At 37.2% G+C, this 16198-nt stretch overlaps 1 protein-coding gene across 1 annotated transcript in view; it reads right to left on the reverse strand.

Moving 5' to 3' along the window:
* The window catches only part of LOC147320118 (uncharacterized), a 44910-nt gene that overhangs the window by 21781 nt on the left and 6931 nt on the right, over positions 1–16198 (reverse strand). The window contains exon 3 of the mRNA XM_086307948.1: positions 999–12377. Within this exon, the coding sequence (XP_086164074.1) occupies positions 999–12377 (11379 nt within the window). The remainder of the gene's footprint in view (positions 1–998; positions 12378–16198) is intronic.

A 16198-nucleotide genomic window follows, 5' to 3' on the forward strand; every position in this document is an offset into this window, starting at 1 on the left:
CTTCTGAGGCCATCTTCCTTGACTTTTTCTTCATTATGTGTTAAGAAAATCTTGCTTAAAATGTCTTCAAGTCTTTCTTTTTCCATTTGAACCTGAAGGATACAATTTCTAATCTTGGCTTTTTCGTCATTTGTCTCATGTAACAGCCTGTTTACATGTTCCATCTTATTGAGCAGTTCAAGCTTTATGGTTTCCATTGAGTCTCGTTCTTCTTTTATATTTTGTTTCTTTTCTTCCAATATTTCAAATTGTTTCTTGATGTCAGACATCAACACCTTCAAATCCATTTTCTCTTTATTCAACACCTCACTTTCTCTCTCCAGATCTTCTCTGTCGTGTCTCAGATCTTCTTTCACTTCATCAAGCTCTCGTTTGTCCAGTTCAAACTGCTGCTTCCATTCATTTTCTGTGCTTTCTCTCTTGGTGACCATTTCTGAAAGGATACTTCTCACACCTTCCTTTTCTCTCTCTAACATTTCAGTGAAACAGCGAATGCTTTCTTTCAGTTCGTCTTGGGTTGGAAGTTTTTCTTCCAACACTGTTTGCAGCCTTGACCTGTTGTCAACATTTTGTAGTAATCTCTCCATTTTGGCTTTTATATCCTCCTTCAGTTGTTGAAGTTTCACTTTCAGAATCTCTAGCAATTTCATTTCATCCATGACTTGGTCTCCTCTCATTTCCATCTCAGACCGCTCTTCTTCCATATTTCTCCTTTCCTTCAACAACAGTTCTCGTTCTTTGGCAATGTCAGTCTTCATCTCTTTCATCTCTTCTTTTTCTTCACTCATGATTCCCTTTGCACGTTCAAGCTCTTCTTGCTTCTTCTTCAGATTCCTCATCAGACTCTCCACTTTTGCTCTTTCACTCTGTAATTCCTTTTTCATGATTTCCACTTCTTTTGTTTGTCTTCTGAGGCCATCTTCCTTGACTTTTTCTTCATTATGTGTTAAGAAAATCTTGCTTAAAATGTCTTCAAGTCTTTCTTTTTCCATTTGAACCTGAAGGATACAATTTTTAATCTTGGCTTTTTCGTCATTTGTCTCATGTAACAGCCTGTTTACATGTTCCATCTTATTGAGCAGTTCAAGCTTTATGGTTTCCATTGAGTCTCGTTCTTCTTTTATATTTTGTTTCTTTTCTTCCAATATTTCAAATTGTTTCTTGATGTCAGACATCAACACCTTCAAATCCATTTTCTCTTTATTCAACACCTCACTTTCTCTCTCCAGATCTTCTCTGTCATGTTTCAGATCTTCTTTCACTTTATCAAGTTCTCGTTTGTCCAGTTCAAACTGCTTCTTCCATTCATTTTCTGTGCATTCTCTCTTGGTGACCATGTCTGAAAGGATACTTCTCACACCTTCCTTTTCTCTCTCTAACATTTCAGTGAAACAGCGAATGCTTTCTTTCAGTTCGTCTTGGGTTGGAAGTTTTTCTTCCAACACTGTTTGCAGCCTTGACCTGTTGTCAACATTTTGTAGTAATCTCTCCATTTTGGCTTTTATATCCTCCTTCAGTTGTTGAAGTTTCACTTTCAGAATCTCTAGCAATTTCATTTCATCCATGACTTGGTCTCCTCTCATTTCCATCTCAGACCGCTCTTCTCCCATATTTCTCCTTTCCTTCAACAACAGTTCTCGTTCTTTGGCAATGTCAGTCTTCATCTCTTTCATCTCTTCTTTTTCTTCACTCATGATTCCCTTTGCACGTTCAAGCTCTTCTTGCTTCTTCTTCAGATTCCTCATCAGACTCTCCACTTTTGCTCTTTCACTCTGTAATTCCTTTTTCATGATTTCCACTTCTTTTGTTTGTCTTCTGAGGTCATCTTCCTTGACTTTTTCTTCATTATGTGTTAAGAAAATCTTGCTTAAAATGTCTTCAAATCTTTCTTTTTCCGTTTGAACCTGAAGGATACAATTTTTAATCTTGGCTTTTTCGTCATTTGTCTCATGTAACAGCCTGTTTACATGTTCCATCTTATCGAGCAGTTCAAGCTTTATGGTTTCCATTGAGTCTCGTTCTTCTTTTATATTTTGTTTCTTTTCTTCCAATATTTCAAATTGTTTCTTGATGTCAGACATCAACACCTTCAAATCCATTTTCTCTTTATTCAGCACCTCACTTTCTCTCTCCAGATCTTCTCTGTCGTGTCTCAGATCTTCTTTCACTTCATCAAGCTCTCGTTTGTCCAGTTCAAACTGCTGCTTCCATTCATTTTCTGTGCTTTCTCTCTTGGTGACCATTTCTGAAAGGATACTTCTCACACCTTCCTTTTCTCTCTCTAACATTTCAGTGAAACAGCGAATGCTTTCTTTCAGTTCGTCTTGGGTTGGAAGTTTTTCTTCCAACACTGTTTGCAGCCTTGACCTGTTGTCAACATTTTGTAGTAATCTCTCCATTTTGGCTTTTATATCCTCCTTCAGTTGTTGAAGTTTCACTTTCAGAATCTCTAGCAATTTCATTTCATCCATGACTTGGTCTCCTCTCATTTCCATCTCAGACCGCTCTTCTCCCATATTTCTCCTTTCCTTCAACAACAGTTCTCGTTCTTTGGCAATGTCAGTCTTCATCTCTTTCATCTCTTCTTTTTCTTCACTCATGATTCCCTTTGCACGTTCAAGCTCTTCTTGCTTCTTCTTCAGATTCCTCATCAGACTCTCCACTTTTGCTCTTTCACTCTGTAATTCCTTTTTCATGATTTCCACTTCTTTTGTTTGTCTTCTGAGGCCATCTTCCTTGACTTTTTCTTCATTATGTGTTAAGAAAATCTTGCTTAAAATGTCTTCAAATCTTTCTTTTTCCGTTTGAACCTGAAGGATACAATTTTTAATCTTGGCTTTTTCGTCATTTGTCTCATGTAACAGCCTGTTTACATGTTCCATCTTATTGAGCAGTTCAAGCTTTATGGTTTCCATTGAGTCTCGTTCTTCTTTTATATTTTGTTTCTTTTCTTCCAATATTTCAAATTGTTTCTTGATGTCAGACATCAACACCTTCAAATCCATTTTCTCTTTATTCAGCACCTCACTTTCTCTCTCCAGATCTTCTCTGTCATGTCTCAGATCTTCTTTCACTTCATCAAGCTCTCGTTTGTCCAGTTCAAACTGCTGCTTCCATTCATTTTCTGTGCTTTCTCTCTTGGTGACCATTTCTGAAAGGATACTTCTCACACCTTCCTTTTCTCTCTCTAACATTTCAGTGAAACAGCGAATGCTTTCTTTCAGTTCGTCTTGGGTTGGAAGTTTTTCTTCCAACACTGTTTGCAGCCTTGACCTGTTGTCAACATTTTGTAGTAATCTCTCCATTTTGGCTTTTATATCCTCCTTCAGTTGTTGAAGTTTCACTTTCAGAATCTCTAGCAATTTCATTTCATCCATGACTTGGTCTCCTCTCATTTCCATCTCAGACCGCTCTTCTTCCATATTTCTCCTTTCCTTCAACAACAGTTCTCGTTCTTTGGCAATGTCAGTCTTCATCTCTTTCATCTCTTCTTTTTCTTCACTCATGATTCCCTTTGCACGTTCAAGCTCTTCTTGCTTCTTCTTCAGATTCCTCATCAGACTCTCCACTTTTGCTCTTTCACTCTGTAATTCCTTTTTCATGATTTCCACTTCTTTTGTTTCTCTTCTGAGGCCATCTTCCTTGACTTTTTCTTCATTATGTGTTAAGAAAATCTTGCTTAAAATGTCTTCAAGTCTTTCTTTTTCCATTTGAACCTGAAGGATACAATTTCTAATCTTGGCTTTTTCGTCATTTGTCTCATGTAACAGCCTGTTTACATGTTCCATCTTATTGAGCAGTTCAAGCTTTATGGTTTCCATTGAGTCTCGTTCTTCTTTTATATTTTGTTTCTTTTCTTCCAATATTTCAAATTGTTTCTTGATGTCAGACATCAACACCTTCAAATCCATTTTCTCTTTATTCAACACCTCACTTTCTCTCTCCAGATCTTCTCTGTCATGTTTCAGATCTTCTTTCACTTTATCAAGTTCTCGTTTGTCCAGTTCAAACTGCTTCTTCCATTCATTTTCTGTGCATTCTCTCTTGGTGACCATGTCTGAAAGGATACTTCTCACACCTTCCTTTTCTCTCTCTAACATTTCAGTGAAACAGCGAATGCTTTCTTTCAGTTCGTCTTGGGTTGGAAGTTTTTCTTCCAACACTGTTTGCAGCCTTGACCTGTTGTCAACATTTTGTAGTAATCTCTCCATTTTGGCTTTTATATCCTCCTTCAGTTGTTGAAGTTTCACTTTCAGAATCTCTAGCAATTTCATTTCATCCATGACTTGGTCTCCTCTCATTTCCATCTCAGACCGCTCTTCTTCCATATTTCTCCTTTCCTTCAACAACAGTTCTCGTTCTTTGGCAATGTCAGTCTTCATCTCTTTCATCTCTTCTTTTTCTTCACTCATGATTCCCTTTGCACGTTCAAGCTCTTCTTGCTTCTTCTTCAGATTCCTCATCAGACTCTCCACTTTTGCTCTTTCACTCTGTAATTCCTTTTTCATGATTTCCACTTCTTTTGTTTGTCTTCTGAGGTCATCTTCCTTGACTTTTTCTTCATTATGTGTTAAGAAAATCTTGCTTAAAATGTCTTCAAGTCTTTCTTTTTCCGTTTGAACCTGAAGGATACAATTTTTAATCTTGGCTTTTTCGTCATTTGTCTCATGTAACAGCCTGTTTACATGTTCCATCTTATTGAGCAGTTCAAGCTTTATGGTTTCCATTGAGTCTCGTTCTTCTTTTATGTTTTGTTTCTTTTCTTCCAATATTTCAAATTGTTTCTTGATGTCAGACATCAACACCTTCAAATCCATTTTCTCTTTATTCAACAGCTCACTTTCTCTCTCCAGATCTTCTCTGTCATGTTTCAGATCTTCTTTCACTTTATCAAGTTCTCGTTTGTCCAGTTCAAACTGCTTCTTCCATTCATTTTCTGTGCATTCTCTCTTGGTGACCATGTCTGAAAGGATACTTCTCACACCTTCCTTTTCTCTCTCTAACATTTCAGTGAAACAGCGAATGCTTTCTTTCAGTTCGTCTTGGGTTGGAAGTTTTTCTTCCAACACTGTTTGCAGCCTTGACCTGTTGTCAACATTTTGTAGTAATCTCTCCATTTTGGCTTTTATATCCTCCTTCAGTTGTTGAAGTTTCACTTTCAGAATCTCTAGCAATTTCATTTCATCCATGACTTGGTCTCCTCTCATTTCCATCTCAGACCGCTCTTCTTCCATATTTCTCCTTTCCTTCAACAACAGTTCTCGTTCTTTGGCAATGTCAGTCTTCATCTCTTTCATCTCTTCTTTTTCTTCACTCATGATTTCCTTTGCACGTTCAAGCTCTTCTTGCTTCTTCTTCAGATTCCTCATCAGACTCTCCACTTTTGCTCTTTCACTCTGTAATTCCTTTTTCATGATTTCCACTTCTTTTGTTTGTCTTCTGAGGTCATCTTCCTTGACTTTTTCTTCATTATGTGTTAAGAAAATCTTGCTTAAAATGTCTTCAAGTCTTTCTTTTTCCGTTTGAACCTGAAGGATACAATTTTTAATCTTGGCTTTTTCGTCATTTGTCTCATGTAACAGCCTGTTTACATGTTCCATCTTATCGAGCAGTTCAAGCTTTATGGTTTCCATTGAGTCTCGTTCTTCTTTTATATTTTCTTTCTTTTCTTCCAATATTTCAAATTGTTTCTTGATGTCAGACATCAACACCTTCAAATCCATTTTCTCTTTATTCAGCACCTCACTTTCTCTCTCCAGATCTTCTCTGTCGTGTCTCAGATCTTCTTTCACTTCATCAAGCTCTCGTTTGTCCAGTTCAAACTGCTGCTTCCATTCATTTTCTGTGCTTTCTCTCTTGGTGACCATTTCTGAAAGGATACTTCTCACACCTTCCTTTTCTCTCTCTAACATTTCAGTGAAACAGCGAATGCTTTCTTTCAGTTCGTCTTGGGTTGGAAGTTTTTCTTCCAACACTGTTTGCAGCCTTGACCTGTTGTCAACATTTTGTAGTAATCTCTCCATTTTGGCTTTTATATCCTCCTTCAGTTGTTGAAGTTTCACTTTCAGAATCTCTAGCAATTTCATTTCATCCATGACTTGGTCTCCTCTCATTTCCATCTCAGACCGCTCTTCTTCCATATTTCTCCTTTCCTTCAACAACAGTTCTCGTTCTTTGGCAATGTCACTCTTCATCTCTTTCATCTCTTCTTTTTCTTCACTCATGATTCCCTTTGCACGTTCAAGCTCTTCTTGCTTCTTCTTCAGATTCCTCATCAGACTCTCCACTTTTGCTCTTTCACTCTGTAATTCCTTTTTCATGATTTCCACTTCTTTTGTTTGTCTTCTGAGGTCATCTTCCTTGACTTTTTCTTCATTATGTGTTAAGAAAATCTTGCTTAAAATGTCTTCAAGTCTTTCTTTTTCCGTTTGAACCTGAAGGATACAATTTTTAATCTTGGCTTTTTCGTCATTTGTCTCATGTAACAGCCTGTTTACATGTTCCATCTTATCGAGCAGTTCAAGCTTTATGGTTTCCATTGAGTCTCGTTCTTCTTTTATATTTTGTTTCTTTTCTTCCAATATTTCAAATTGTTTCTTGATGTCAGACATCAACACCTTCAAATCCATTTTCTCTTTATTCAGCACCTCACTTTCTCTCTCCAGATCTTCTCTGTCGTGTCTCAGATCTTCTTTCACTTCATCAAGCTCTCGTTTGTCCAGTTCAAACTGCTGCTTCCATTCATTTTCTGTGCTTTCTCTCTTGGTGACCATTTCTGAAAGGATACTTCTCACACCTTCCTTTTCTCTCTCTAACATTTCAGTGAAACAGCGAATGCTTTCTTTCAGTTCGTCTTGGGTTGGAAGTTTTTCTTCCAACACTGTTTGCAGCCTTGACCTGTTGTCAACATTTTGTAGTAATCTCTCCATTTTGGCTTTTATATCCTCCTTCAGTTGTTGAAGTTTCACTTTCAGAATCTCTAGCAATTTCATTTCATCCATGACTTGGTCTCCTCTCATTTCCATCTCAGACCGCTCTTCTTCCATATTTCTCCTTTCCTTCAACAACAGTTCTCGTTCTTTGGCAATGTCAGTCTTCATCTCTTTCATCTCTTCTTTTTCTTCACTCATGATTCCCTTTGCACGTTCAAGCTCTTCTTGCTTCTTCTTCAGATTCCTCATCAGACTCTCCACTTTTGCTCTTTCACTCTGTAATTCCTTTTTCATGATTTCCACTTCTTTTGTTTGACTTCTGAGTTCATCTTCCTTGACTTTTTCTTCATTATGTGTTAAGAAAATCTTGCTTAAAATGTCTTCAAGTCTTTCTTTTTCCGTTTGAACCTGAAGGATACAATTTTTAATCTTGGCTTTTTCGTCATTTGTCTCATGTAACAGCCTGTTTACATGTTCCATCTTATTGAGCAGTTCAAGCTTTATGGTTTCCATTGAGTCTCGTTCTTCTTTTATATTTTGTTTCTTTTCTTCCAATATTTCAAATTGTTTCTTGATGTCAGACATCAACACCTTCAAATCCATTTTCTCTTTATTCAGAACCTCACTTTCTCTCTCCAGATCTTCTCTGTCGTGTCTCAGATCTTCTTTCACTTTATCTTGCTCTCGTTTGTCCAGTTCAAACTGCTGCTTCCATTCATTTTCTGTGCATTCTCTCTTGGTGACCATTTCTGAAAGGATACTTCTCACACCTTCCTTTTCTCTCTCTAACATTTCAGTGAAACAGCGAATGCTTTCTTTCAGTTCGTCTTGGGTTGGAAGTTTTTCTTCCAACACTGTTTGCAGCCTTGACCTGTTGTCAACATTTTGTAGTAATCTCTCCATTTTGGCTTTTATATCCTCCTTCAGTTGTTGAAGTTTCACTTTCAGAATCTCTAGCAATTTCATTTCATCCATGACTTGGTCTCCTCTCATTTCCATCTCAGACCGCTCTTCTTCCATATTTCTCCTTTCCTTCAACAACAGTTCTCGTTCTTTGGCAATGTCAGTCTTCATCTCTTTCATCTCTTCTTTTTCTTCACTCATGATTCCCTTTGCACGTTCAAGCTCTTCTTGCTTCTTCTTCAGATTCCTCACAAGACTCTCCACTTTTGCTCTTTCACTCTGTAATTCCTTTTTCATGATTTCCACTTCTTTTGTTTGACTTCTGAGGCCATCTTCCTTGACTTTTTCTTCATTATGTGTTAAGAAAATCTTGCTTAAAATGTCTTCAAGTCTTTCTTTTTCCATTTGAACCTGAAGGATACAATTTCTAATCTTGGCTTTTTCGTCATTTGTCTCATGTAACAGCCTGTTTACATGTTCCATCTTATTGAGCAGTTCAAGCTTTATGGTTTCCATTGAGTCTCGTTCTTCTTTTATATTTTCTTTCTTTTCTTCCAATATTTCAAATTGTTTCTTGATGTCAGACATCAACACCTTCAAATCCATTTTCTCTTTATTCAGCACCTCACTTTCTCTCTCCAGATCTTCTCTGTCGTGTCTCAGATCTTCTTTCACTTTATCAAGCTCTCGTTTGTCCAGTTCAAACTGCTGCTTCCATTTATTTTCTGTGCATTCTCTCTTGGTGACCATGTCTGAAAGGATACTTCTCACACCTTCCTTTTCTCTCTCTAACATTTCAGTGAAACAGCGAATGCTTTCGTTCAGTTTGTCTTGGGTTGGAAGTTTTTCTTCCAACACTGTTTGCAGCCTTGACCTGTTGTCAACATTTTGTAGTAATCTCTCCATTTTGGCTTTTATATCCCCCTTCAGTTGTTGAAGTTTCACTTTCAGAATCTCTAGCGATTTCATTTCATCCATGACTTGGTCTCCTCTCATTTCCATCTCTTTCTCTTCATCTTTGATGTTTCTCCTTACCTTCAACAACAGTTCTTTTCTATTCTCACGTCTAGTTTTCATCTGGATGACTTTTTCTTTTTCCTGGTTACATTTTTTGATCTCTTTTTTTATCAAGTCTTGTTTTGTGTCTTGTAAGATCACCCTTTTTATACCATCCTTAGTCGTTTCTCTTTTATATTCTTTCTTTACAGTCAGATACTCAGTACTGTGTTTTTCTTTTTGTTTGCCCCAAAACATTTTATTGAAATCTTTCAGTTTCATTTTTTTTTCAGTTTCTTTTATTTCAGTTGTTTTCCTTTCCTCTTTTATGTTTTCATTTTTTTGTTTTAATATGTCTATTTCTTTTTTGATTTTACAGCCTCTCATGTCAAGTTTCTGGTTCTTTTTCAACAACTCTTTCACTCTTTCAAGATCCTCTTTGTCTTGACTCTCGTCTGCACTCAAGTCATCCAAGGCATCTTTTTCTATCTCATATATTTTTTCCCTTTCATTTTCATGCTTTCCTTGCTCCGTCTTGATTTTTGTCTCCACTTGTTCCCCATGTTTTGGCTCTTGTTGTATGTTTTTTAATGCACACCGTATAATTTCCTTTTGCCTATTTAATTCACTTTTAATATTCAGTGTTTCTTTCCTTTTGGTCATGTAGAAATTTTTTTGGTCTTGCATGTGTTTATTTTCATTCTGAATTATTCCAATGATGAATTGAGTGTTTTTAATTACCTTTTTATATTCCCCTAAGTATTTCTTGATTAGTTCCCATTGTTTTTGAATTTGTTTCCTTTTTTCTTTCATCCTCATGTCTTCAATTTCACTTTGCATCCCTTTCTTTTCTTTTTGCAACTTCTGCTTTATTTCTTGTTCACCTTGATGTTTGATGATCTCCTCTCGTCGTTGTTCAACCTCCTTTTTCTGCTTTGTTTCTCTCACGAGGGCAGTTCTTTCTTCTTTGAAAGTAGCCCATATTCTTTTTATCTTCTGTTCTTTTTGAATGCTTCTTTTGATTACACGTTGGTTTTCTCTTTTCTTCATCTCCAGCTCAACCACCAGAACTTCTATCTCTTGTCTTTCCCTTTTAATATTTTCTAGTCTCATATCAAGCTTCTGTTTTTCTCTTTGGATTTTTTCCCAGATGTTGATTGTTTCATCCATCTCTGCAGTGTCTTGTATGGTAACTCTTCCAAAGAGTATATTAAGCTGATATTTTAACCTCTTCATTTTGTTTGTTATATTCTTATTTTCAGCCTCAACTTCTCTGAATCCTTTTCTGTCCTTTTCTAAATGAGCATTCACATTTTCTAGAATTTTCATCTCTGTCCTAATTGTTCCCATGTGTAAATTAAACTTGTCTCTTATGTCTTGGATGTAAATAGTATACTGAGAAACTTTTAAGCTGTGGTTTTTGATTTTCTCCATTAACATTTTCACATCTTTCCTTCCAAAATGTTTTTCATGTTCATTGGGTAGATGGATGAACAGATTATGGTCTCTCTGCTTCTCCTCAGCCAGCTCTTCCATCTGTCGTTTCAATTTTACCCTTAACACTTCTAGTTCATCCCTTTTTCTCATAGTCATCTCCAGTCTTTGGTCTAATTCTCTTCTTTTCTTTTTGATCTCGGTCCTCAATGCTTCCTTTTCTTGTTGTATTTCATACCACATTATTTCAATTTCCTCCTTTTTTCTCATACTTTTTCTAAAAAAACGCTCAAATTCTTTTACCTTTATTTTCAATTCTGATTGCAGCAGCTCCATTTCTCTTATTTGCCTTTTGGTCATGTGTACTCCGTCATCAAGCTCCTGTTCTTTTCTTTCAGTTTTCTCCCTCAAATGGTTCACCTCTTCCTCCTGTATTTCTGTTTCAGTTAGCTGTTTAACCATTTTCTTATTCTTTATCGCTGTTTGGATCTGTTCTGTCATCTCAGTCTCTTCTCTCTTGATTATTTGTTTTACATTCTCACTAACTGATTTTTTATTTTTTTGACCCAGACTGTCTAATGAAAGTTTTACCTCCTCCAGTTTCTCATTAACTTGTTTGAGGCTTTCTGTTCCCTCAGTTTCTTTGTCCATTTTGTTTTTTGTCAGTTTATCTCTTTTATTGTCCATTGTCTTCTTAATTTCAGTCTTGAAAATTTCAAGAGCAGTTCTTTGCTTAGGTGTACTACCATGTTCCATGTCTGGTTTTGCGCCTTTTGTCAAGTTAAGGTTAATGCAGTCAAGGTCTTTAAACTGTCTTAGTTTTATTTCAGTCTCCTTCATACTAATTTCTATCTCTTCAATTTTCCTTCTGGTCTTAGCAGCTATTTTCTCGACTGTGCTCTTAACTTTTGCCATTTTTTCTAAATTCTGCCGAATCAGTTCAGTTTGCCTCTGCATTTTTATTTTAAAGATGTCTAATCCATCTCTCTCTTTCAAAGTATTTTCTAACCTTTGATCTAATTCTCTTCTCTTCTTTTTCACTGCAGTTTTCATTGATTTTATATTGCTCATTTCTTCTGTCATATGTACTTCACTTTGCTTTATTTTGGTTTTTACAATTTCCAAAAACTCTTGAAACTGTTTGATGTCTTTTAGCAATCCTTCAATTTCACTGCCTTCATTCTGTTGATATTTGTCCATGTTATTTTTTTCCGCTAGGTTCTCAAGTCCTCCTCTTAGCGTTCTTATAATCTCTTGTGTTTTGTAAATCTCTGCCCTGAGTCTTTGTATATCGGCTCCTCTGTCCTTTTTATCTTCATCGGTGTGTTCAACATGTTTTTTCATCTCTTCTCCTGATTTCTGAATTAGTTTTTGCTTGTTAACATTAAGCCTTATCAAGCTAGACTCTTGTTTTATTTTTTTGGCATCGTCCCCCTCTTGTACTTCATATTTTATTATTTCATTTTTGAAAACTTTGGTGTTCAGCATCAAAATCTTTCTCTGTTCAGTTTCTTCCAACAGCTTAGTTAATACTTCCTGGGCATTTTCAGTTTCCCCGACTGTAATTACAGTGTCTGCCCTCTGCAGGTCATTTATTTCCAAAATGAGCCTTTTTATATCTTGAGTTTTTTCGTTCATGTTATCAATAGTGTACTTTATTTGTTCCTTTATTTCCCCCTCTTGCTGCTTTAGGTTACGTATCAGTTTTTCCACTTCTTCCCTTTCTCTTACAATTATCAGTAATTCAGTTTTATCATGCACTACTTCTTCATGAATTTCAGTTCGCATCTGTAAGCAAAAGTCCTGCTCCCCATTTTTGCCTTCTGCAAAACAATATTTGGATTCAAAATGCTCCTTCTGTTGTTCTTTTATTTTTTTATTTTGATGCTGATCATCTAATGTTACAGAATTTTGTAATGATGTTGTATCTGTTATACTTTTTTTCCCTTTTTTGTCCTTTGGAATTGCTGATGTTTGATCCTCAAGGGAGTCTGTGTCTATTTCATACTGTGATTCTTGAAGTTTGGATGCGTTCACTGAAAAAGTATGTTTGATTGTAGATTGTGCCGATATCCATTTGTTGACCCAAGTTTTCATGGATGTCAGTTTTTCCTTCACAAAAACAGAAAAAAAGAGCTTTTTTTGTTTTTGATGACACCAAGACAACAATAAAGATCTTCTTAAAACATCTATGTTTTAATTTTTTGTTTCACATTTATGGATCTTACTAGGGTTGGGCCATATGTAAAAATTTTCCAACCGACAATTGTCAGTCCAATAATCGACGATGGGCGATATATTCGCGCATACGCAGACTTGTTGATTGGCAGAGCAATGTAGCCATGCATGGAGTGATTTGCACATTTACAACACAGATGAAGTCCAAACATGGACGAACTAATTTCCCCAAAAAATTAGGGCTGTCAACATTTATGCAGTCATCACGATTAACCCATCTGGAGTGCAGAATGAATAAACTTTGGACAAACTGCTCGAAATGCGTTGAGAGAGACATTTAAGGGATTTTGACTCAGTCTGCGATCCAGATGGGTTAATTGTTAAACGCGTTAGTCGTGATGGTGCCACTTTAACGTTGACAGCACTAAAGAAATATAAAGTTGCCAAGTTGGGATTTCTTTGGCTTTAAACCAGATGAAAATAGTAAACCTAAGGATGTAACCAAAACGGTCTGCCCCTTGTGCAGATGTATAAGTATAAGTACTCAAACACGACTAACTTGCATGAGCATGTACGTGTCCACCATCTGGCTGAGTATGCTAGTGTAGTGAAGCAGATTTTGGGGTAGGATTTTACGTGATGTCCTCGATTGCAGCACTAACATCCACCTTCCCAGCTGATAATTAGCAACCTTATAAGAAACAGCTGCGCTTCACTACCACATGGAGGTATTTGGCAGTCTTTTCCCATCCAAGGTGGCTGAGAGCATTAGGCAGCTTAAGCACTGCAGAGCTCCTCAGGAAAGCTGCTCATTTTAGTATTGCCCTTTAGTAGTGATGGCCAAATGAAGCTTTCCGAAGCACTGAAGCTTGTATTGAAAAACGGTTCATTACTCGAAGCTTTTCAACACAGTCCTCTCTGGTGACATCTGGTGGCCAAAAATACGAAGAGCAGCTTGAATCCACAAAATAAAACCAACTGCTTCATTATGATTGCCCACTCTACTGAGTGGAATTCTGTCTGATATTGGGCCGCCGTTGTGTTGCTTTGAACGTGTATTTTTTGGTGGTTAAAAAAATGTGTTTTATTTGTTTAATAAATAGTTTTGACCAGTAAACTCTCCTTGTTATGCACCATGGTGTGGTCTTCCTTTGCTTGTGACTTCTTGATGTTGGTAAATACAATAATTGAAAAATACCACGTTACATATAATATGTACAACACATTATGGAGTATGCTTCTGCTCTGAGGTCCTGCCTCCATGCACTTATGCAATCAATCGCTAGACAGGTGTATTTATAAATAATATTATATTAGGGAAATTTCCCCAGACATATTTTTGACCTGGGGGTAGAATTGATTGTGAAATGGAAAAGGAAAATGCTTATGAACTTGCAAATTAAAAACATTATGCATTTAAGGTAACCCTTTTTCATTTTTATTTAAAAAGAAAATTTGTTCTAGTGTGCGATGGCCGAACCTGTTCCTTTTCGTGGAGATAATTTCTCCTGCCTTAAGGAAAATCCCTTCACATGGCCCAGAGGAGGCTGGAGTGCAGAGAAACTGGTAGAGATGCAGTTATACAGTCTACCTGGGCCCCACAAACGATCAGATAAAGAGAATAAATAAATTCAATTGCTGCACATTTGGCAGACTAACATTTTCAGATTAATTAAACAATAAAATATATATTTTTACAACATTACATGTAAAGAGTCAAGTGGAAGTTTTTCTAAAGTTATTTAATGATATTTATATTATGGAAGCAGATTTTTGACATTTTACCTTTTTCCCGTTTTCAGATATAATAAACACGCACAAAACAAAAGCAAACGGCCAGAACACAAAGCTGGAAAACCCACCGGATTGACAAAAAATCAACTCAAAATTCTCCCACACAACAGAACCTCCTCAATTCCTCGCTGGCTCCAAATCTCTCAGTGGAATGATCAGTGGTTCGCTGTCACCATCAAAACACTCCACAAATCCCGTGAATGATTCGCTTCCTTATAAACCATTGAATCAGATACCGAAGCAGTTAGGCTCTAAATGAAGCTTCGGACGTCACCGATCACGTGACTCTGGCCAAACGAATCAAGCTTCGACACAGTGCTTCTGAAGCAGTGTGTTGATTTTTTTGACACACGCACCAGAGCTTCAGCTTCAAGCGGGCCATCACTACCCTTTAGAGAATGGTAAGAGGGACTCTTGCGTTTGTCATAATGTGGCATATAGTAGGGTGGACCTTGACGACTGTTTCCCTCTTTTGTTACAGGATTGTGCCATACTGCTGCTGTTTTGTGCTATCTTGTTTTGTGTCGTTCTTTCTTGTTCAGTTTTGTTCTGTCTTGTTGTGGCCTTACAAATGTTTATGGACTGGCCTCGACTGACTCTTTATGATCTTTTACTTGGAATTGTTTTATATATTGTAATCTTGCTTTTATAAAGAACTGTAACTTAGGGTGGGTTTGTTTTATTTATCTCTTTTACTAATTTGTTTAATGTTTTACGCTTTGTTTTATTGCTTTAGTGGAGGTGCGGCCGCTTGTTGAGGGGCAAGGCACATGAGGTGGAATCCCCTCCTCGATGCATGAGAGTGTACACACCAGGCATAGGTAGACCGCACCATTTAGATTTCAGTGTGAGTGACGGTGAGGTTTGCTGTGGAACTACATTGGTGAGTAATTGGTGGTACCCTTGGGCACTCCTCTCTGTAGGTTGCCTCAAGTGGCCGGTCTCAACTATTTTGTTTAGTTACTTTATCGAGTTATTTTACTAGGGTGGCAGCGAGCCTTGTGGTTTTAATCATTGTTTGTTAATTGTTTTAATTAACAGTCTTGCAGTCTTGGCCCTGCTACCCTAAGAACTCTGATTTCAGTTCTATGCTTTTTAGTAGTTTTTCTTAATAAATTTTGATTTGTAAAACTGATCTGCCTCACCTCTGCTGTTAATAACTAGCCTGTGGGCTTAGGTAGATAGTGTAACATCTACACTGGCTATAAAAAAATCTTTCCTGGGGTGTAACTCTCCTCTCAGGTGGCGTTGTCACCTTCCCTGGTTATCCCTCATTTGCGCCACCACACAAGGCTATCACCAGCTTCTGCAGCTCCATCAACAAGCATTTGGGCACACTCTCAGGAGGGTGCATTTGCTCACAGATGACAGAGGGTGCTTTTAAACCACTACTCTTAATATTTTTTTTTTTTGACTGATTCTATTTGCTCCATCATTATTAGCAAACTTACTCATGGGCAAATAAATAAATCGCCAGTGGGCTCAGCCTATAGTTGATATATTCGTCCAATCACCCAACCCTAGATCTTACACAGACTGCTATGCTCCTGAGCCTGGCAGTTGCAATAAATGTAGAAATCTTCTATCTCACTTAGGCTACGTCCACAGGTACCCGGGTATTTTTGAAAACACAGATTTTTCTATGCATTTGCACCTTTCGTCCACACGCAAACGGTGTTTTCGGTCACTGAAAACAGAGATTTTTAAAAACTCCAGCCAGGGTGGATATTTTTGAAACCTCAGTTTTTGCGTTTACGTGGACGAGAAAAAAGGAGAAAACGCAGCATCAAAGGTGTGCGCATTTTTTGACGTCATACTGTGCGCCACGTTATTGTTTCGATGAAATGAGTTTCTACAATGGTGGACTTACACAAAATACCATTACTGTTAATTTTACTCTGCAGTGTTTAAATGCTTACACATTTGCTGTCCCTCCACACATAGGACTCAGTTCTGCTTCT

This window comes from Aulonocara sp. 'chitande type north' Nkhata Bay, linkage group LG10, assembly GCF_057382095.1.
Source record: "Aulonocara sp. 'chitande type north' Nkhata Bay isolate Kocher_YH1m ecotype deep benthic linkage group LG10, A_spYH_male_GT1.1, whole genome shotgun sequence".
NCBI classification, from domain to species: Eukaryota; Metazoa; Chordata; class Actinopteri; order Cichliformes; family Cichlidae; genus Aulonocara; species Aulonocara sp. 'chitande type north' Nkhata Bay.